The 24,432-nt window shown below is 40.3% G+C and overlaps 1 protein-coding gene across 2 annotated transcripts in view; it reads right to left on the bottom strand.

Annotated features, from left to right (window-relative positions):
- Window positions 1–170: 170 nt before the first annotated feature.
- The window catches only part of LOC117520851 (protocadherin Fat 4), a 278,309-nt gene continuing 254,047 nt past the window's right edge, over window positions 171–24,432 (bottom strand). For both annotated transcript variants that reach the window (XM_034182185.1, XM_034182186.1), the window contains 6 exons: window positions 20,444–20,529; window positions 17,425–17,604; window positions 16,873–16,997; window positions 12,971–13,188; window positions 5,280–5,541; window positions 171–3,515 (listed from right to left, as the gene is read on the bottom strand). In XM_034182185.1, coding sequence (XP_034038076.1) covers window positions 1,609–3,515; window positions 5,280–5,541; window positions 12,971–13,188; window positions 16,873–16,997; window positions 17,425–17,604; window positions 20,444–20,529 — 2,778 coding nt within the window. In that variant the 3' untranslated portion in view covers window positions 171–1,608. The remainder of the gene's footprint in view (window positions 3,516–5,279; window positions 5,542–12,970; window positions 13,189–16,872; window positions 16,998–17,424; window positions 17,605–20,443; window positions 20,530–24,432) is intronic.

Below are 24,432 nucleotides of genomic sequence, written 5' to 3'. Positions count from 1 at the left end.
GTCGCTTTGGAATGTGAATGACATTTATGTGAACTCAGGTTAAAATGAGGGCAATGCAAGTATTTTTGAATTTCTGCACACTGAATAATTTTTGCAAATTTCCCCTTTCAGGGTTTCATAGTTTGTAAAATGAATAAATAAAATAAACTACAGAAAAAAGAAAAAACATCTTAAATAAATACCTTTTTTATTCTGTTATTGTCTTTTTACAGGTACAAAGCATACAGCATGTTATAGTTTTATCAAAAGTGGAAAATATTGATGTTACATATGTAACAAATGTAAAAAATAAGTCTTCAATCTTACTTTCCCTGAAAGTAAGAACATACATTTCAGCGTATGAAAATATCCATAAAAACACAGCTTAAGTAATTTAAGTTAATAAACAGTACAAAAATGTAGAAACCGTACAAGTCAAAATAATGGACAAGGACACCAACACATGGCTCCATGATTCCTCATGAACAGCAACAAAATGTACACAATTCAACATATTTTAGTTTGGGGTCATGATGACATGATCCGTACATCATCATTTCCTGGAACGCTTGGCTAGTCAGAAAATGCTAATGTAGTCTCCCCGACAAATAACACTGCCTTTGACTGAACTAAGATCAGAAACACAGATGAAGAACAGTTTTGACCCAAACTAAAATTCACAAATGCTTGTGGACATAGTTAATCTTGGAACTGTTGGAAAATTTCACCAAATCTCCGCAAGCACCCAGAAACACACTTATTACAAACACCAAGTCATATTTACCAGATGCTAACTACTAACGAATGAGATGCTAAGTCATAATTACAAGATGCCATGTCATATTTATGACATCCTGAATCATGATGACGAGAAAAGTCATGACACTACGTTATAATTACAACATTACTATGAAATGCTGAGTGATAATTATAAGATGGTGAGTCAAAATTATGAGACACTAAGTCATAATCATCAGATGCTAAAACATAATTACGACACATCAACACCAGCCCTATAACACCTTTGTGCCACACCAGGCTCGCCCGTCATATGGTTTAAAACTGGGTGAATGTTTTTATGTTGATTGGAATTTCTGAGTCGTAACTGTGAGATGCTGAACTACAATTATGAAATCTCATACTTCTGACTTACGAACTTATAATTATGAAAAAACTACTTAATAATGACAGGGAGAAGGTCGAGTGGTAGGTCTTTATTACTAAACTGGCAAATGTGATTATTAATGTCACCTCAACTCCTATCTCTAAGCTGTGAATTCGATTGACATTACTGCAACGGACAGGCAATGTTCAGTAGGTAATGAGGAACAGAAATTTTTGATTTAGATTTAATGTTTCTCTTAAGCCATTCAGTTTCACAAAATATGTTGTAATGTTGGTCTAGTTGAGTCTGGGTTTATAAAAGGCCTTTAAAGTCATCCAATGGCGCCAAAGACAAAATCAGTCATGTTACAGGAAGCGTTTTCTGCCTTACTGCATTGCAAGTCGTCTTATCATTTTGAATAAAGTAAAAAACAAACAGCATGTACGCCAAAGTTCTCTCGCAATATACAGTTTTCTTTTTAAGGGAGAAGGTCACCATATTCTACAACATTGTAATAAATAGCCTCATACATACTGTTCAGCTTCTCCTTCATTTAGAATGGTCACAGAACCGTCACCACTGTTCATTTCAATGTCTTTTGCTGCTGCATTCTCCGGCAGCAAAGCTAGGTCCTTGAACACATCTACATAATGTCCAAAGCCGGGGCCCCAGTTTAACAGATTGTCCCAGTTGAAGCTCCCAGTTTGCTGGCCCAGTTTGTGGGACAAGGTGTAATGCTGGTCTACAGGGGGCATCGGGGCAGTGCCAGGTCCCCCTTCAGCCCTCCGGCTAGAGTATCGCCTCTGCTTGAGCCTTCCACCATAGTCTTCATCGTCAGCGTCTGATTCATTGACTTGGGAGAGTTTAGGAACCCGGGAGCTGTATGTCACAGGCTTGTCCCGGTCATACTCCATCTCGGAGCAGGTGAAGGAGTCATGTGAGTCACTTTCTGAAGAGGACTCTGGAGCAGGGATGCCATCGGCAGGGTTGCGGACCCTTGACAATGGCCTGCGGCAGTCTTCTTCTGAGCTAGAGCGCCCATGATCGGCGCTGCAGATGCTCGGGTTGCGAGGGCGTGGAGTGTTCAGGCGCTCCACTTCCTCGATAGATAGCCCCACAGGCGGTCCTGTCTCCAGTGGGATCTGCTCAATTGGCTGCTTCAGGCGGCTGCCTGGCCTGGAGGTGTGACCATGGCTGGCCATGGTCTGCGGGCTCTTGCTACGCCTCCCCAGCCGGGTGGCATAATTGAACATTGGCGGTGGCTGGCAGACGTCATTATGCAAGTCCAGTGGGCTGCCCTCACGACGCGACAAATTAAGTTCTCTGGTTGGCGTGTTTCGATAAAAAGATGAGGGCTTGGTGAAAGGGGCTGGGCTGTGTCTGGAGAGAGGGTTTGGGGTGGGACAGGCTGAATGGGAGTGGCTGAGCTGGGTGGACCTCAGGGCTTGGGTGTACTGAGGCTGGTAGGTGTAGCTCGTAGCTCCGAGGGGTAAGGGGGACTGTCTTGCAAAGCCCAGCGGGCTGTGTCTCTGGATTGAGAACTTGGGTGTGTGGCTACGAAACTGCTTGTAGTGCTGGATGATATCAGCATCTGATGGTGCAATACTGCTAGCATTGTCTATATCATAGTGCTCAATATCTGCATCTGGGCCATTGCAGGGGGCACAGGGCGCAGTGGGGACAGTCTCATTGTTGTGGGGAATGTCTGTCTCATCATAAATCAGATAAGGATTCTCTCTCTCAATTATGTCGGGTTTGGGGTTCCCTTCTGGTTGCTTCCGTACAGTCATGTCATCGCCATATGGGGGGATGTTATCTGGATCATCAAACGCAACATTCTCACTACCCTTCTTCTTTTTCTTCTTCTTTTTCTCCTTGGGTTTCTTCTCCTTGGGTTCTTTTGGTACTTTAGTCTTGTTTCGGTCCTTGCAGTGGTTGCACAGGATCAGACTGAGCACAACCAGGGCGAGGATGGTCGCGCAGCCACCAACAATAGCCGGAACTGCCCAGATGGGCAGTATCATCTCGTCTGCAGCGGGGCTTGGGCTGCAGACATATCCACCATTGCTGGCTGTCTTACATACGGTACCCTGAGGACACTGCACACCCAGACAGGCCACTAACGTCTCACAAGACTTCCCTGTGTAGAACTCGGAGCAGACGCAGCTGAAACCAAAGCGGTCTGGCACACAGCTTCCGTGGTTCTGGCAGGGACTGGAGGCGCAGTCGCCCGGTGGGACACACTGGTATGTGTACCACTGGTTGACGCACATCAAGCCATCCCAGCATGGGTTGCTCTCACACAGGTTGGGACCCCTGCAACCAATCTTGACAGACAGACTTGTCTTGGTTAACGTAACTAGGCTGTTTTCTCCAGTAAATGGCAAGATCTCCCCGTTGTACTTCACGTAGGCCAAGCAGCCATCGAAACCTACAAACGAATGAAAAGAAAAATGTTTTTTAGTTAACAAAAAACAGCAGCTCGGACAAAACAGTGGCCTGGAGTGGAACTATTTCCGATTGCCACCAGAATGATGGGTTTTGAAAACATCTTTTGTAAATAAGACGATTTGAGAGCTATAATCAAAGCTGAAGAAATTTTGTTTAGAGGGGTTCAAGCCCAGGACGAAGTTTGATTTTCTTTGTAGCGCTCTTGAAAAAATATTAAAGATCACCCGAATCACACACTGGCAATTTTATGAGAATAAATATGAAATGTTTTCTCCAGTATAGAATCCATCGTGTGACCCGTTTTAGCTTAAAGACATACATCTGGCTTGGATGAACGTTTCCGTGTCTAATTCAATCATTTGCTGTGTGTGTTGCCTCACAGCACTGCCTCGCCGATGTAAATAGATTTTTATTGAATTTATCCCAGTGCAGATTAAATCCATTTGTTTCTTTTCATTAGCTCTGGAAAAGTGAACACACAACAGAACACATTGTTCAGATGCACGTCGAGGTAACGGGCAGTCTGCCACCAGTCTGCCTTTGTTTTGAAACATGCCCTCAAAGAGGTCAACAAATCAGTCAAATTGCTCGATTTTACCATATCAGTCCAGAGTACCAGTACTATATGAAAACCCTGTCATTCACCTTTTCCTTTGTCTGATTTAATCCTACAAGATGGGACTAATAAATGAAATGAAAATAAAAGTTATCAAAGGCATGCATAACAAATCAAATGCATATTAATCTGTGACGAAAACCAAATGTACATTCAGAGCAGGCAAAGCTCACACAAGTCCAACAGGGTCTTTGTGGGGAACAAACAATATATTTGAGCAATGTGTGTCTGTTTGTCCCCCTAATCCTCTCAGGTGCTACGGCTGATTACCACCAAACACGGCGTTTGGATGAAGAGTGACCCCAGAGATTCCCTTAAAGGGTTTGTTTGGCAAAGGTCAAGATTAGTTGGGTCAAAAATCTACCAATCTTTGCACATATGTGGGGGTGGGTTGGGAAATTGCCCAGATGAGATCGAATTTACTGAAGTCAAGATCACAGGTTTCAAGTTTTTCACTTGGATTTGCACCAAAGTTGGAAACACATATGGAGGTGGGTTGTGAAACTGCCCAGATCAGCTCAAATCCTAAGGTCAATCACTGGGGTCATTGTGGTCAAGATGGGTTTTGGAGCTGCCTAGTGAGGTTGAATACATCAAAGATCATGCCTGCCTGTATCTTTCTTGGCGTACTTGTCCTTTTGCTATAATTTCAGCAAAATTTGGTCAGTCGGTGAAGGTTGACTCCAAAATTACCCTCAAAGAATTAATTTAGGCAAAAATTAAGAAATATGGACAAGATTTGCACCAAATGTGGTGGATTCCAGAATTGTCTTGTGAAAGTAATAAATGGGTCAATGATTTAGGTGAAGGTCAAGCTGTTTAGGATAAAATGTCAGATTGCTGTTGTCCTTCATGTTTTCATGCTCAAATACAATCAGGAGTTTTAACAACTAACAGTTCATTCAGAAATGCAATTCATTGTTATTATTTTTTCTGACTACACTCCATTTTATGACTCCATCCTGGATTTAATTTTGAATTCATGTCAGGGAAAACATCTTCACTAGGTTTCAGGTAATTTTCCTGATTATTTTCTGGATTCTCAGTCCTGCTAACAAATATGATCAGCACATAGACAGCGTACATAGCAGAAACAACAATGAAATCAACACACACACACTGCCTCACCCGCTGCCATTTTCTGCTGAGCCGGTCCAGGCGGGATCCCTCCCAGGGAAAAGGTTGAAACACTGAGACCTCCAAAGTCCTGGGTGATGTGTTGAATGATCTTGGTGTGGATGTCGTCCACATGTAGTGCAGTGTTTGAGCCGTTCCTGAGCAGGTGGAGAGTGTGCCACTGGCCGTCTGATAGCACCGCGTCCCCAACAGTCCGCTCCACCTTTCCAGCGATGCCTGCATCTGAGATGTAGTGGATGTTTCCATTTCTCAGCTGTTGGAAGGAATGGACAATATCAAAGCATGCTGATGAAACTGTTGGATGCTGTGAATGCAAGTTTTCAAATGTACAGGATGTTAAGATGAAGAGATTGTACAAATGATGCTGCACATGGCCACATCCACCACACTATGGAACCCCCTGGGTCCTGGATGGTGCCCACCCAGGCAGTCAACTGGTCCATCTGCACATGTAGAAAGTAAGCATCTATCTGCCACAGCCAGGTGACACGTGGGTGTGTTCTTGGCCTTCATCTCCCTCGGGGTCCTCGACACTTTGGCTCCAGCGTGAAGGATCATGCCGCACCACATGGCTAAAATCTCGTATGTGACATTCCCACACAATGCAAGTAATACTCCTCATCAGAGCATCCCTAAGAAAATGTTTGTTTGACACAGTCATTCGAGGACCCAAGGAAGGAACAGACCTAGCACTAAAGACATCGTGTCATCGCTCTGAACTTTGACTCAGCAAAAACTGATGAAAGCCGATTGTAGATATTGACAGAAAGATGATCTTTCACATTAACCCATTCACATACCGATGTCATGGTGTTGCCATGCTACTGCACCTTGGAAGCAACATAGGGATTAAGGACCTTGTCTAAACCCCTTAGTAAATTTCAGGTATGATGGAGATTTGAACCGAGGATGCTCTGGGCCAAAGGGATGCCCACGTTTCACCTGGCTGGGTCATATAGATGTTTGTGGTTGTCATTCAGGCAGGATCCTATGGTTCTATGGCATCATGGATGTGATGAAGCATAGTACCAGCACATGCTTGGAGGCCTGACTTCACTTGATCTGCTGGTTTCAAGCCCAGTGCTTTAACCTCCAGACTATCATCGCTCCAAATATTGGGGTGACCATGCCATTTTTGACATTTTGACTTTGATCTCTGATTATGTTCCTTTGATCAGCTTGAAAACCTTCCAATAGGTCAGGTGTCGCTGTAGCTCAGGCCTTGGTCATGATCAAGTTGATCTCAATCTGATGCTACATGATGCTTTTTTCCAAGGATTTGTCACTATTTTGTTATTTTTCAGTGTCCATCTCTACGCGAGTCATATTAATCGATGTACTGAGACATTTCAAATTAAGGCAAAGGTCTGTTTTGACATAACTACTTTTGTTCATGATATCTTGATATTTGAATTATTGCCTTAATAAATCATAAAATAAATAATTTGTCAGTGCTAATTACAAGTATATGCAGATGACTCAGCTGTATCAATGCCACCCTAGAAAGTTATAATTTGGGTTCACAAGTCACTTTATCTTTGAAGAGGCATCAAAGAAGAACTTCACATGCTTTTGACTGTACTTTGTACATGATGGTACACCAACTGCACAGCCATCTGTGTAATATAATAAGCATGTGCATTTAACAGCATATGACAGTACTGTCAGTGCTTGCAGGCTGTTCCTGGGTCAACTACCCATTTGATTTGGAATTTAAAGTATATTCTAAGTTCAGGACAAAAATACACATCTTCATCTGGTGAATGATCAAGGTTTGTATCAATCACAAGGTGAAGTCTTCTCTTTGAAAACTGTCTTCACATAAATGCAACAACCCTGCCTTCAAAATCTGGTGCTTCAGTCAGAGATCGAAAACAAAAATGCAGCTGGAGGCTCATCAATCTTCAGGACTTGTTCCAATTAATCATGTTCTCACGACTTCAGCACTGCTGATGTTATTCAGCCAGATGATCAGAATCCAGCTGAGAGTAAATTCAGAGGACACACACTCAAACAAAACCCCACTAGAGAATACACACACACACACACACACACACACACACACACACACACACACACACACACACACACACACACACACACACACACACACACACACACACACACACACACACACACACACACACACACACTCAAAAAGCCCAGATAGTGTATCTCTGAAATAAATTCATCAGCCACACTTTCACATGGACAACAAAAGTGTGTCTTACACCGTGTATGGAAATCTCATCGCCTATGAGTAGATCCCGCTTTGATGGAAAAGTAATCCCATTCTCCTCCTTTTTCATCGACTCCTAAAATCAGCGGTGATAAGTAGCTTCCGGAAGAATTGATTTAAAATGGGAAAAACGGAAAATCCCCCAAGCCAAATAATACTGAGGACTCCAAACCTGGAAAAGCAATCATGAGGTTTATCTATTAAACATCTTGTTTTTTATTTCTCAGTATATATAGAGCCCCTTCTCAGCACATATACAACGCGTATTCCCCTGTCACACTACTTCTTCTGGGCTATTTATGCAGCCATGACAGCAACTCGACAAGCACGAGCCTGGTCAGCGGCAGAAAACTAAACGAAAAAACCGAAAAGGGGGAATGGTAGTAGTGGTGGTGCGGCGCTAAAAGGACAACTGAGGAGGATGAATGAGTGCTAAGGCCAGTTTGAGCAACTGCCCAGGATCAGTCCAAGGGAGGAGTGCTGGACAGGATGAGAGGAGGAAAAAAAGAGAAGACAGGAAAATGGGTTAGAAAGTCCCATCCATAGTTTATGCTGGGGGATATGTGTGTGGGCCGGGGACTGGTGGCAGTACAACTTCAGGGCTGAAAATATGTTCAGGTGAGCAGACATGCACAACCCTTCTTATAACAAGCACAAATAACGTGCAAATGTTGAGTATTATTAATGTGTTACACATTTATTAATCTGTGAACATATATTAAATAATTAACTCTTTATTTCAATTCAAACATCGCCACATTTTACAAATTCATTCCCTAATATTTCTTCTAAACACAGACATGCTTTACTAACTTGTTCCTTAGTGCTGGATCACAGCCACCTTTAGCTAATGAGTTGCACATTTATTAATTTGTGCTACTTTGAAGTCAGTCCTAATTTATTTGAAACTTTGCCATTTTTGACAAAAAAAAGTGGTCACAGTTTGCACATTTGTTCCTTCGTGTTTGTTTGTGGCCATGTTGTACTCATGCATTACACATTTATTAATTTGTACATGTTTCAACCATGCATTCCTCTTTTAAATATAGATGTGGCCAGGTTTTACAAATTTGTTTCCACATACTTAAAATCTACCAGTGATTTACAAATTTCTTCCTGAATGATTTCCATGTTTAACAACTACATTACACATTTTTAAATCTGTGTATGTTGTAATAATTCCTTATTAGTTTGAAACACTGCTACATTTAACAACCCCCCCCCCACACACACACACTTCCCCAATATTATTTAAAACAAGGCCATGTTTTACAAATGTGTTCCTCCGTATTTGTTTGTGACCTTGCTTTACAAATATGTCGTACTTTTATTAATTTGTGCATGTTGAAATAATAAATTCCTCATTTCTTTGAAACACTGCTACATTTTAACACTTACTTGAAACAAGGCCGTTTTACAAATGTGTTCCCCAGAGTTTGTTTGTAGCTGTGTTTTACAAATACATTACATATTTCTTAATTTGTGCATGTTGTTATAATAAATTCCTCATTTATCTGAAACACTGCTGCATTTTAACATTTTTTCCACCTAATATTACTTAAAATGAGGCCATATTTTACAAATGTATTCCACAGTGTTTGTTTTTGACGTTGTTTTACAAATATGTCACACATTTATTAATTTGTGCATGTTTTAATTATAAATCCCCCATTTCTTTGAAACACTATGTTTAACAATTTGTGCGTGTTTTAACAAGCCAGTCCTAATTTCTTTGAAACATTGCTAAATTTAACAATTTATTCATGAATATTATTTAAAACATCGAGTTTTTAAAAGGTTCTGAACAAATGTTGTTAGTGTGCATTTTTTCAATGAATGTATTACACATTTATTAATTTGTGTTCATTTTAATAATTTGGTCCCCATTTTACTTATCATTGTCTTGCATGATAATTTTTTTTTTCACTAGCATTACATAAAAATGTATTTCTGTTTCACTGATATGTGACCATGTTTTCCAAAATTGCTTATTTTAGTTGGTACACTCTGCATCTTACTCATGGCAACAATTACCTCAGAAAACGAACAGCCTGCCTGAGCACGGAGAGGATTTCTTACATTGAGTTGAAGCTCGACAAAGTCTGGAGGTTCAATCTCCAGAGGCACTTATTATGGCAAAATATGTTAAATGGATGATTGAAGTTGCAGTAATCTGTTTCAGTTTATAATCAGCTGCATCATCTGAACACGATCAACAATTAAACAACTTCAACATCTACAGCGACAAGATTTATGTAACTAAAGCAAAAGTACAGAACAAGCAAACACCGCTGAACAGCTTCACTTAATTACATTCTAACAACTGTCCAACATCTGGCAACTTCAAACATCCACTGAGCATGTTATGTAGCAAACAAACATCATGCTCAGCAGCTGGCCGGGCTGGAGAAGTCAACAAAAATATCTATTTGTCATTTCTTTCCCACGATTACCGTGGTTTTGAGTTAAACTGTAATTATTTTCGATAAATTCAATTTGGGGTTTGTATTTGTGGTTGACACGGTATTACATGTATTTACCTATGCAGAAAACTGGGTCCTGAATGGCAACAATGCAGGCGGACAACTAGTCTATTGCCACTTCTCCAAAGTAACCATCAATCTGCCACAGCCAGATGAAATGTGTGTCCTTGGCCTTCTCCAGCTGCTGGGGTTCGAAACACCAAAGCACCTGTGTGCTGGATTGTGTCCAGAGAAACACACCACATGGCCAGAATGTTGTAGCTCCCCAATAATTCCAGTGATACTACTTATCTTAGTTTATCGAAATAACCAGGTTCTGGCACAAAGTCATTCTGGTGGTACCCAATGGTCCTCTCCATAGAGAGCTAGTACCTAACACATCCAGTTGTCACCTTAGGTCATATTTATTGATAACAGCTACAAAGAGGTGTGTAAAACACCAACAGCAACACTAAAAGTTTGAATGTCTTATTGAAGACCGGTAATGCAGCTGCTGTGCTAACATTAGCAAAAAAGAAGCTAATCCAAGTTTATTGGGGGTATACTTCTTTTCAACCACAAATAAGTGAGTATAATTTCAGTTGATGTGATGGGTACATATCAGATATATAATGAACAAGTTTCACTTAAAGTATACTTAGTTTATACTGACAAATATTAATTTTAATTCAATGTATTTATATATTGCCAAATCACAAAATAAGTCGCACCACGGTGCTTCACAAGGCTAAAGTCTAACCTTACCAGTAAAAGCATCCCAAACAAATCTAAGTAGACCTGGTGTATACTGACAAATATAGTGGAAAGTTTAAGTATACTTTATTGACAATCTACAGGAAATGTTTTGGTAAACTGACAACTACATTTGTATTGGGTGATACTTGTACCTAAAAGAAGCAGGTGTCTTCGGGTATGCATTCATGACTGGCTGCAAAGCTGGACTTAATAGTCTAGGGGATAGGGCTTAGGATTCATGACCATGAGGGTGTCAAGGTCCAACCCCCTCCTCCGCATCATGACACCTGGGCAATGGAGCGAGTAGGGAATTGCCTGTTGGGATGAAATGCTTATCTCGTTCGGGAATCAATCAAGAGCCAATGTTCCTCGCCACTGAGGGATTACCACCACCGCCACCACAACAACAAATATGACCATGAGGATCTTTGGTTCACATCCAATTCTTCTTCTTCTTTCAGCTGCTCTGGATAGGGGGCGGCACAGCAGATCAATCGTTTCCATCTCACACTGCCCTCTGTGTCTTCCTCTGTCACAAGAACCATAGCACATCCATAAACCTCCTCTTAGGCCTCCTTCTTCTCCCCTGCCTGGTGGCTCCATCCTCAGCACTATCTCAATCTAGCCTCTCTAACTTTGTCTCCAAACCAGCCCACCTGAGCTGTCCCTCTGATATGTTCATTCCTAATCTTGTCCATCCTCGTCACTCCCAGCTCTGCCACCTCCAGCTCTGCCTCCTGTCTTTTTGTTAGTGCCCCTGTCTCTAAGCCATACAACATAGCTGGTCTCACTACTGTCCTGCAAACGTTCCGCTTCGCTCTTGCAGATATTCTTCAGTCACAAATCACTTCTGCCACCTTTCTCCACCCACTCCACCCTGCCTGCACTCTCTTCTTCACCTCTCTACCACACTCTCCATTACTTTGTACAGTTGACCCCAAGTATTTAAACTCACCTACTTTCAACACCACTACTTCTTGTAACTGCACTATTCCACTGGACTGCCTCTCATCAACACACATGCACTCAGTCTTGCACATACTGACTTTCATTCCTCTTCTCTCCTGAGCATATCTCCATCTCTCCAAGCTAGACTCTATGACTGCTGGAGCTTATCCCAGCAGTCATAGGGCATGAGGCAGGCTACACCCTGGACAGGACGTCAGTCTGTCACAGGGCCACATATAGACAGACAAACACATTCACACCCACACACACACCTACAGACAATTTAAAGATTCCTATCCACCTAACCTACATGTCTTTGGATGTGGGAGGAAGCCGGAGCACCCGGAGGGAACCCATGTAAACATAGAGAGAACATGCAAACTCCAAACAGAAAGGCCACAGGTGGGAATTGATCCCATGACCTTCTTGCTGTGAGGCAATAGTGATAACCACTAAGCCACTGTGCTGCACACAATTCGAAACTGAAAAGAAAAAAAAAAGACGTTGACCTTGAATGTTCAGCCTATGAATACAGGTTTGAATCTGCACCTCCTTTGGCCAAATCATACACGGCGACATCTCTCCTCATTTTGTTTTAGAGAAAAATAGTCACATTTTACTAAGCTGGGTCTTCAAATTACTTAAAACGTCAAATTCCAAAATTAACCAAATCATTGTATCGTTCAACTGACATTACACTGCAAAAACTGGTATCTAAAAACGCAAAAAAAAAGACTTGTTTAAAGAAAATTTGACTTAATTTTTGTCTAAATAGAAAAATAATCTTGTCAAACGTTTTTTACATGACAAAAAAAATGTCTTATTTTGGGACAATGTATGTCACTTTTTCTTAATAGGTTTTTGCAGCTAATATCAAGCTGTATTTATTCAGTAACAATGAAAGGCAATGGATTTCAAATCATCCGAGCAAAGGAACAAGACTGTTTTCCTTATTTTAAGACTGAGTCTAATCTTAAAATAAGAATTCGGTCTAAATTTTTCTTACCCCACTGGCAGATTTTTTTTTTTTTTTTTGCTTAATACAAGACAATTTAGCTGGATTTTGGATTATTTGGCTTATTTTGAGAGGGACAGTTTTTGTAGTGTAGACCGAAGTTTTAGTTATAACGTGTCCTTGTTCTACTAATTATGCTCGTGTTTAGATAAAACGTAGACATTTTCATTGCACGAAAGAACAGCTTCACAGAACAGGTTCCTCACTGATGGTTCTACATGTCACACAAAGTTTGACATTTGAAATCCAGTCGTACTCTCACCTTGACCGTCGTGTAGTTGCTGCTCTCCTGCACATGCAGCAGAGTACCGCTCTTGCTCCGCGTCCTGAATTTGACCTCCAGGCTACTGGGACGAGTTGGTTCAGAGGTCGCACCCTCCATCGCCTGTCTCAGCAGAATGTCACGTTTCGGGCCCTGCCTCAGGGAGTAGTCCAGACGACCAGTTCCATCTAACGACAGAGCCGTGTCTGCTGTTATATCTGTGGAAACAAAATGGAGAAGGTCCTCATTCTGACTTGTTTAGCTCTTTACATCAACTGAAGTATGAGGTACATGAAGATATTTTGTCCACTCTGTAGATGCTAGACATTATCACAATCTGTTTGCCATGATGGCAGATACAGTAGTGTTCAGAATAATAGTAGTGCTATGTGACTAAAAAGATTAATCCAGGTTTTGAGTATATTTCTTATTGTTACATGGGAAACAAGGTACCAGTAGATTCTCACAAATCCAACAAGACCAAGCATTCATGATATGCACACTCTTAAGGCTATGAAATTGGGCTACTAGTAAAAAAAAAAGTAGAAAAGGGGGTGTTCACAATAATAGTAGTGTGGCATTCAGTCAGTGAGTTCGTCAATTTTGTGGAACAAACAGGTGTGAATCAGGTGTCCCCTATTTAAGGATGAAGCCAGCACCTGTTGAACATGCTTTTCTCTTTGAAAGCCTGAGGAAAATGGGACATTCAAGACATTGTTCGGAAGAACAGCGTAGTTTGATCAAAAAGTTGATTGGAGAGGGGAAAACATACGCAGGTGCAAAAAATTATAGGCTGTTCATCTACAATGATCTCCAATGCTTTAAAATGGAAAAAAAAAAAAAAAAAAAAACAGAGACGAGTGGAAGAAAACGGAAAACAACCATCAAAATGGATAGAAGAATAACCAGAATGGCAAAGGCTCACCCATTGATCAGCTCCAGGATGATCAAAGACAGTCTGGAGTTACCTGTAAGTGCTGTAACAGTTAGAAGATGCCTGTGTGAAGCTAATTTATTTGTAAGAATCCCCCGCAAAGTCCTTCTGTTAAATAAAAGACATGTGCAGAAGAGGTTACAATTTGCCAAAGAACACATCAACTGGCCTAAAGAGAAATGGAGGAATATTTTGTGGACTGATGAGTGCAAAATTGTTCTTTTTGGGTCCAAGGGCCGTAGACAGTTTGTGAGACGACCCCCAAATTCTGAATTCAAGCCACAGTTCACAGTGAAGACAGTGAAGCATGGTGGTGCAAGCATCATGATATGGGCATGTTTTTCCTACTATATATATACTATATATCGCATACCAGGTATCATGGATCAGTTTGGATATGTCAAAATACTTAAAGAGGTCATGTTGCGTTATGCTGAAGAGGACATGCCCTTGAAATGGGTGTTTCAACAAGACAATGACCCCAAGCACACTAGTAAACGAGCAAAAGCTTGGTTCCAAACCAACGAAATTAGTGCCTCGCAGATGTGAAGAAATCATGAAAAACTGTGGTTATACAACTAAATACTAGTTTAGTGATTCACAGGATTGCTAAAAATGCAGTTTGAACATAACAGTTTTGAGTTTGTAGCGTCAACAGCAGATGCTACTATTATTGTGAACACCCCCTTTTCTACTTTTTTTATACTAATAGCCCAATTTCATAGCCTTAAGAGTGTGCATAACATGAATGCTTGGTCTTGTTGGATTTGTGAGAATCTACTGAATCTACTGGTACCTTGTTTCCCATGTAACAATAAGAAATATACTCAAAACCTGGATTAATATTTTTAGTCACATAGCACTACTATTATTCTGAACACTACTGTAAAGTTGCCGACTAGCGCTGCTCCAATTGTGAAGTTCTGTTGCTAATCACAAGGTCCTGGAGGTCACTGTTGCTTGTATTTGCACGCTGTGGCACAGAGGTTGGAATTAGAGCTCAATGACCTCCGTTCCTTCTGTAGATATTTTCTGACAACCATCTGATTAACACTGTGGTAACCTCAAGTTATTGAGTACAATTTATTCAAGTTTCCTTGCAAACAAGTTCAATAGGCTAATTTTTTGAGTTACTTAAATGCTAGGTAGCCATGCTAGCTGGTATGGTGACCCATTGCCACAACTAGCAGACATATGTACATAGCATAACTTCAGAGTTTGTGTAGTCACTCTGATCCAAACAAAACCAGCATTAAAATTGTCCATCATTGTGATAAGGCTAATAATCTCCCAGAATTCCAAATTTTAAGAATTGAATGGCATCACGTCTTACTCTGTAAAAGCACATGCTGCTGATCACGGTGCTGTTAATCAGTTCCACTGCAGCAGCGCTTCTGTTTTCTGGTTTATGTTCTGCTGACAGCACGCAAAATACATAAAGCTACTGCTGATAGCTCTTTTTTTCCCAAAGTGTTGCTCAATAAAACACTTTGAATGTGATGGTAAAGTGTTCCCAGAACAGATCTACATGGTTTGCAGCAAACACTTACAAGACACTTACAAGACGACACTGTACAAAGTTGGTTACAAATATTATGTTCTTACTCTATCTACTCTATGTTAATGGGGTGAATTCTTAATATTTTGATAAATCTTTCAAAAAGGTATCAATTTTTCCTCTGTGGAATGACAGAGAATGATCAAAATGTCAAGCTGTGATAATCACTTTTACCAAGAAGAAGAACCCATACATGATTCTGGAGAACATCTCTAATTTTACATCATGAGATAAGGCACTGTCAACAAATTTCTACCACATTTATCAATTGTTTTCCTTTCAGTTTCTCCAAAATGTATCAGTCTTTAGAAGGATAGTGGATTGTTGAATGTTAGGGTTCATTCACATGCTGATGATTCTCCTGGCGGTTGCCCCAGAGAGTGAAAAGTTGATTAAGGCCCCTTCACACATAACACGAATGAGGCCGAATGGTGCACGAAGGAGGATTCAAATGGTGCGCGTGAAAAAATGGAATGCCTTGTACAGCAGTCGGCACAACTGTTCGGCCACAGCACATGCACTCCACATTTGCATCGTGCTGGAAACCCAACTGAACGGCGGTCAAGATGAGGTCATACTGCTATCTGACTGTGGATGCAACATTCGTACAGCATGTCTCGTGCAGGTCGGACCATTCGGACCGCGGTCACGGGGCTGCACAAAATGATCGGCCATGTCAAACCCTCTCTGAAAGTTGTGATGGAGCTGGCCTTCACGCCAGCCTTCACACTAGCTTCTGTTTCTTCATAAGAAGTAAATACTGAAAAGTAATAGTAGTAAATACCGATGGTGATGGAGATCCAAATGTAGATTCTGGAGTATTTCTCTACTTGCTTTTACATAATCAGTTATGGCATTCTCGGTCAGTCTCTTCAAAATTTATCTGTTGTTCTTCACAAAAATTAGCGGATTGAACAATGCTATCAAGTAGAACCTTGTAAATTATGGTGTTGATGGAGATCCAGATGCGGATTCTGGATCATTTCTCTTGGTAGACTGAATAATCTCATCAAGGGAAAAAAACAAGTAATTTCTGGTGATGATTGAGCTCTAGATGTTTGTTTCTGGTGGCCATTCCCTTCCATGCTTGTACAGACTGAGATGAGCCAGTGTTTTAGCTTCAAGGTTAAAGTCTTCCCAGTAAGTTCACAATAAATCTCAGCTAATGTTATGCAGAACTAAAATGCAACAATGGGTCATTGTTTTCTTTCTTCCAAAAAAAGTCAAGAATCTGTAGCCCTGGGTTGCTTTACTTCTGAATTGTTAACATGAATAATTTGAACTCCAAATGCAAAATGCAGTGTGGTCTAAAATAAAGTGCATGGTGCAGTCTGATGACTCATGAAATGAGGATACACTACAATTTAGAGCAACATCAGCCACGAAGACACGTCAGAGGCATGTGCTTACATTTATCACAGTATTTGCCAGTGAATCCGTCCATGCACTGACACTGCTGCCACGACCAGTGGTCCAAGCAGGTGCCCCCATGTCTGCAGGGGCTGGCCGTGCAGGCTCCTTCCAGTCTTGGACATCTACACATACGACACACAATCACACAGTCATTTTGACAAGTCTACTGCACAGTCTGCAGCCAAAAAGAAAAGTTGCCCCAACAAACAAACTCCCCCCAAAAAGCAGATGAATTGTTAGTTCTAAAAAAAAACAAAAAACAAACAAACAAACAAAAAAAAAAACATGGAAGTGCAGGAAATTAGCATATTAAAAGATCTGTCCCCTTGCTATTCACAAGCAAGACAGAAAAATGTCTGCAGAATCTCTCTGCAATTGGTTTCTCTCAACAAATGGTGCAGTTTGCATTTTAAAATGTTTTTTTAAGGACTCTCAAAGGGTTTGTGAGTGTGAACAGATGTCCCACAGTGAGAGTGGAAGAGGTTACAGATGATGGACAGTCGAGAAGACGAGGGAGAAGGCAGGAATGAGGGGAGACAGAGTGTGGACCTGTCAAGGATGCCACGCGATGCCAGCGCCTGACTAGGCTCCAATGGGCGGCCATTGACGGCAAACTCCATGATGCAGCCAACAAAGTCATGGGTGGCGACCTGGCCGTGCCGATGAAGGACGGGCTCTATTGATCTGACGCCCCCTACTGACAGCCTGTTGGGCTGAATGTCCAGAATCCTGCACACATGAAGAACAGCATATAAAGGAAACATTAACGTATCTGTGCGATCAACTCCAATCGTCACAGTTCACTCAAAATTCCCACCTCAGTGGTTCTTGTGTAGAAAGGAAGTGATCATGCAGTCGAGCTAATGAAGGTTTAGAAAGTGTTTTGTCTAGTGTGTAAATCTGAGCAACATTTTTACAGACCAACTATTACCAACAGGGAATAGCAGCGAGGTTGTTGAGTGAAAAATATCGATGAACTGTGTTGACCTCCAACTGATGCCTGCTGTGTCGCCGAAAACATGATGAAATATACAACAGAACAGGAATACAAAACCAGAATTAAAGGTTGGGTGGAATGTGTGAGTGAGGATGACAACAAAAGTTTTAATCATAACTGCACGTTCCTCTAGTGACCGCAGTTATGTGAAATGATTGTGTAAAATTTGGTGCTTTCACCATAAAATCAACATTGATATACATATAATAATAATAAAAAATAGATATGCCAAGCTGATTTTTTTTTATTAAAAAAAACAATGTAATTGTGGTTGGAAAGGATTCAGCATGCAGGAAAACTGAAAACAAGCGCTGGTGAAATACTGTTGTACCTGCATTAATTGTAAATGTCCCCCAGGTGGAGATATTGCTCCATTTCAAGAACTTTGGGACAGACGATGACCAGTCTGTTGCTTATAGTAGTAGATTACACTTCATTAGAGCTCAGTTTTTTAAAATTGTGATTGGAATGGATTTAGTGGGTAAGAAAACACAGAAAACATTCTTCATTTGTGTCTCATGAAATTTAGTTTTCTATTTTGTTATTTGCATTTTCCATATGGTTCTACGTTTTTCTGATTCAGAGTTGTTGTATGATATTGAATGCTTTTAATATTTTTCATAGTGTCAGTGCAGATATAGCACACTGAAGTGTCTGTGGGTCAAATAAACAATTTAATATAATATATAATATATATAATATACTCAATATAAAACAAAAAGTTGTCACATAAACACAACAAAAAAGCAGAAAGCAAACTTTCAATGAAACATCTGCAGCTTAAACTGAAGCCATGGTTTTAATTTTTACATACACTCATAAAACAGCTGTTTTCCAAATATTCCAAACTTAGTTTATTCATTAGTTTCTTTTTCTGACTATCTGTGAGCAAACAGGTGAACTTTACATCCAAGGGGGAAAACAGGTGGCGAAAGAGTTAAAGGAAAGTCATTTTTATAAAAGAAAGAAGTCAAATGCTTGTCTAATATCCTGTGTTTTTCTTTTCAACATGTACCCATTCAATCCAAAATGTGATTCCATTCATCAGTGTGACAGTTTTAAGCTGCGCTTCCCAAACCTTTCTGACAGCAAACCCCTTGGAAGAGCAAAAAGCACATATTTTGGTTTGGACTGACATGTTTGTTTGATGATCACAATTTTATTTTTCTTTCCTCTTAAAAATATATTCAGCTTTGACTCCACATACCTTTCAAAATAAATTTGACTAACCTGAGTTGTGGCTGTCTGACAGCATCAGTCCACTCTTGCTTATCGTTTCCACCTGAGTCATATTTCAGTTAGCAAAATCATATGGGATCTTTTATCGTGCCTATAAAAAAAGTATCCACCCCTGTGGACTCCAACATGACTTCACTGGGGTGTTTTAATGTTAAATTTTTTTTGGTTTTCTATTTTTATTTTATTTAATTTCAGTCATGTTTGGCAGACATGATTAAGAATTAAATGAAGAATTAAATTTATTTTAATATTTATTTTTTATTTATGTTGTATAAATAAATATTGATTACTACTAATAATAACCAATTTATTGCCATCAAATCATGAATTTAAAAATATCCATGCTTCTTTGAAAAATCAGTCAATACAAATTTTAATCATTAACTAAATACAAACCTATTCAACATAATGTAAATTAAATAAAATCATAAAATTCAAATGTAAAACAAAATGTGCAAGACAACACAGCTTGTGTCGTGCAGGACATGAGGTTCAGCTAGTTGCCACTCCAATGGATGACTTCTGCAAGATGTCGAAGCATTTATGAGCTATTTCTTTATTCACCATTGATGAGTGTAGAAGGAATCTGTATTGGTGCAAGATGTAACAAAAAGCATGAAGCATGAACATGGAACTGTACATTTGGCATGAATGTTGTTGACCAGCATGACTCCGACTGTGGTAACTGAGTTGGTTCACAGTCAGGCTCACTCCATAGTTTTACTGCCTGCCTGCTGTTCAAGCCCCTCCCCTCAATAGGTTTGCATGCCCCAAGAAAGGCCAGAACCCATCTTGGAAACAAATGATCTAGGCACTGATGCAATAAACACAACATTTCATATTATGATTATAATTCCATTCAGTTGTTTGCAGCATTTCCCACAGACAGACTGTGGGAAATGTAAAAAAAAAAAAAATTACAGATGAAGTGACAGTGTGGATATAAGCAGGAGGGAAGCCGAAGTGGGACATGTGCACACCACAGCATGTGCTGTTACTTGTTATAAGGACTTTTTCATTCCAAACAAAAGCAAGATGGGCAAATAGTCATGCACTGGACAACATATTGGATGTTACTTGATAAAGTTTGTGCAAATCGGATGGACACAGATGGAGATGCGAACAGTGGATTTAAGCAGGAAGCCCTCAGCTTGCGGTGTGTACTAAAAGGACCTTTAAATTCCAAAAATGAGCAAGATGGACAGATAAACGTGTTTTGGACAACATATTGGATATGATTTTATGCAGATGTGTGCAGATTGCTGTGACTTATATTCCAAAAATTACAGCATGTAGTTTCTGTGACCATTACGAGGGAAAGTGTGTTCTTACCAGTCGGTGTGAACTGCCACGTTACTCACAGCACAGTAACCTGGTTCCTGGTCATCGCCGCACAGGTCCACTGTCAGTGAAGCAGCCTGTGTGATGACACACAACCCATCAAATATCATTCCCCAAAGCAAACAGCTTCACAGACGCCACCTCAGACTATCAGAACCACAACAGCACTTGTTAAAGTACTGAGTGCTGACATGTGGATGAACTGCATTTTGATTTATCTGAAACAATTTCTGTTATTAACATGAACAATTATCAGTTCCCTGCTTGGAAACAAAACAGTAAGGTTAACAAAACATTGAAATTCACACAGTATTTTCTACCCACCACATTCATATGGTTTGAACTTCTATATCCTTGTTCTAAAACTGAGAAATCTCTTGTCTCCCAGTTGGCTTTGGAATGCCTTGGGATTCCCTTGGAAAAGACAGAGGACTTGGCCAAGTATAGGAAAGTGTGGGAGAAGCTGCTTAGTATGCTGCCACCACGACCCGAACTCGGATAAGAAATAGAAAATAACTAAATGAATGAATTTTGACCAGTGTTTCCCAATCCTGGTCCTCAGAACACAAAGTGCTGCATATTTTCCATTTCTCTGTACTCTAACTGCACGTAGTTAGCCAAATTAGGAGTGCCACTGTTCAGCCAATGGGACACCTGACTAAGGTGATCTGGTCTTAGTAGGTCAGTAACAAATGGAAAACATGCCAGGATTGGGAGCACCACTTTGGGTTACATGGTGAGCATCCTGACTCTGTCTCTGATTCATGTTGTCATTTCCTTGCTACACATCTAAGCCTTAGAGTAATTGGCTATCACAGAAGTCAATATGTTGTATGAGCTATTACATCATACACATCGTCTGTGGAACAGAGACACCCCACCTAGAGGGGCATGACAGGCAACAGTTCTCTTACAATTAAAGCAACAAGCAAAAAAGAGGTTGTTTCGATGCCTGATTTTTGGTTTTAGGATACATCACCTCGATATCTATATTGTAAATTTGAACACTAACTTTAGATCATAATCAGTGGTCTATATTAGCTTGCTGAAAAACTCAACTCAACCTTTATTTCTAAAGCACGTTTAAAGTGACAGCAGTTGACCAAAGTGCAGTACATAATTAAAAAATGGGCACCAAGTTACCCCCAATCGTAAGTAAATGAATTAAGAATAACAATAAAATTACAACAGACAATAAAACAAACAAAAGACAAGGTCAAAAAAGAGTAAAAAGTACTAGGAAATAATTTAATTTGATTTAATTTAATTTATTGTATTTATATAGCGCCAAATGACAACAAAGCTGCCAACTGTTTAATATGACAGTTAAGGCCACTGGACTGTCCCTCAGATGGACAGAGTGACAATAAAAGTCATTATCTGCAACAGAGCCATAAAAGTGGAGGAGATTCACTCAACAGCAGTCTTCGTGTTAGGTCACTGTTTCATGTCCAAGTCGCACCACAGTGAAGTAAGATACAAAGTACCAGGACCCTAAAGACGTTGAAAACTGTTCTCCTGCAAAGCTACTGTCATCTTCAAACACCTCTGTCCAGCAATCTTATGACTCCATAAGGTCTTCCCAGGTTTCTCACAAATGTTTCTGGATCCTCGACTTTGAGATTATGTCACTGCAGCGATAAGTGAATCTCTGTACATGTTTCACACATTCACTGCATTCATGCAGACTGAGTCTTGATCCAGTGCAATCACAAAGCCAGACATTAACTCCTCTCTCAGTTTGCCAAGTACTACAATCTGGGCATCCACTGATTCCATGCAGTACATTTTGCAGAGTAAAATTTACTCTGCTGGGATAACACTTGGTCCCAGTCCAAACAGAGTTAAATATACTCTATCACAGTGCTAAATCAACTCTATCACAGTGTAAAATCAACTCTTACTGGAGTAGAAACACTTGATTTGACAAGACGGTAGAGCTGATTCCACTCTAAAATAGAGAGTATTTTACTCTATTTAGACTGGGACCAAATGTTATCCCGGCGGAGTATATTTTACTCTGCAAAATTTACTATGCACAAAGATCACAGTATCGTCTGCAAAGTCAAAGTCAGTACACATGTCCTTGCTAACAAAGACATTTAAACCATTTAACCCTCTGCGGTCCGAGGGCATTTTTTGGACAGTTCACTCGCCTGGGATAAATGTTTTATTATTGCTGTTAACAGCTCTCCCTGCATTCCACAATCAAGTTTTATGTCTCTTTTTTTCAGGACAACCTGTGCTTTCAGAATATATATGTTTTTGTTGTGTTTTATAAGTATAATAAAGGTTTACAATCAAAAATAGGCAAGGAAAAAATAAAGCGAAAAATAATTTTTCCACACACATTTATTCAAAACACACAGCAAACTATAATAAACAACTGTTTTGACACTTTATAAAGGTAATTTGAGGTCTTGTGTGAAAGTCTGACAAAAAGGTTCAAACAATAAACACAAATGCACGTTTTGAACAATATATACAAAATGGTCTATGCCTTTTTTGTCCATTGATATGGTAAACAGTGCTTTATGCAGAGAAAGCATAGTTATCATACATGCAAACTAGTGGAGCAATCCTGATAGTTACACACTCTTTGTTTGAGCACGTGAGATTGTCATCAGAGGCTCTCCGTCTGCTCCTGCTTTCACTGATCGCTGTGTGTAATGGCGCAGGGCACACTGAGTATGTACTAATAGGATGTACTCATTGGAGCACCAGGGGGCTATTCAAACGGGCCAAATAGTAACATATCACTCCTGAAAATGATCTTTGACTTATCACGTGAGGGAAATCTGCCCTATGATTGGATTTTGGAAAACCATGTGACGGTGAACCAATTCCGATTGGACACTCACATCACGCACGTCATCACACAGTTTCTATGAGGAGTACAAAGATGGCCGATGGCTGGCTCGAAAGTCTGCGGAGTTAACTTTTCAGCAAAAAAAGAGTATGTTTCTGTCTCATATCATTCAAAAGTTATTTATAATTTAGTAAAGCTTGGTCTTAGCCGTCGTATACGACGGCGTAAGCCCCAGAGGTTTAAGAACCTGAGCCAACGCCCAGTCCATGCAAGCACTGAACAGAGATGGCTAGTACTGAGAGGGTGGACAAACTGTCTTCCTGTGTGGTTGACAAGGACTCAAGGTAGTTCTGTAGTGTGTGTGTGTGTGTGTGTGGGGGGGGGGGGGGGGGGATTACACGGCTTGAGCACACGTTCCTAGACCTGACCTGGACAACAAAGTTTTGTTCTGACTAACAGTTTAAATTGGATTTATTGCACATCCAATTCAAATCTAATCTCACTCAATGACTGTTCACTTATATACAGTACAGTAGGTGACCAGATCCGATCTGAGTGTCTGTGTTGCTGTCGTCATCTGACCATCTTATACACATCGATTGCTATAGTTATAAAAGTCACACACAGGGAAACAATCACATGATTGATATCTGGTGTCCGAATGCTGCAACTAAGCCCACATTGAGCTCTGTGACTCAGAATATGGATTATAAAAATAAGCAAAGGTTATAGTGAGTTCACATGTATTTACATATTTGTATTTTTAAGTGTATATATTATAAAACCATCAATACAAGGTGTCCTATCAGTGATGGATGGATCACCTAAGCGAGCCATTTAAAAAAAGTGCACACACACACACACACACACACACACACACACACACACACACACACACACACACACAAGCCTAAACTGAATGTGCATGTTGGTGAGACTCCTGCACATGTGACACAATGTGCAGTGTGTTTGTGACATGAGGGATTACAAATGTAACAAAACACACTCAGAAAAAAAAGAAAAACAGTCCGTGATACGTATGACTGTTCAGAACTGCAACATGAAACTACTTCTGGACATCACAGCTGGCCTTCATACATGACTTCTGGTGTTGATGAGGGACGTGTTCTGGTGTTGAGGAAAAGTTCATTGACCTTGGCTTTGCAGAAGA

The sequence above is a fragment of the Thalassophryne amazonica genome, chromosome 11 (genome assembly GCF_902500255.1).
Source record: "Thalassophryne amazonica chromosome 11, fThaAma1.1, whole genome shotgun sequence".
In the NCBI taxonomy this organism is placed as follows: Eukaryota; Metazoa; Chordata; class Actinopteri; order Batrachoidiformes; family Batrachoididae; genus Thalassophryne; species Thalassophryne amazonica.
This window is presented reverse-complemented; position numbering and strand designations above follow the sequence as displayed.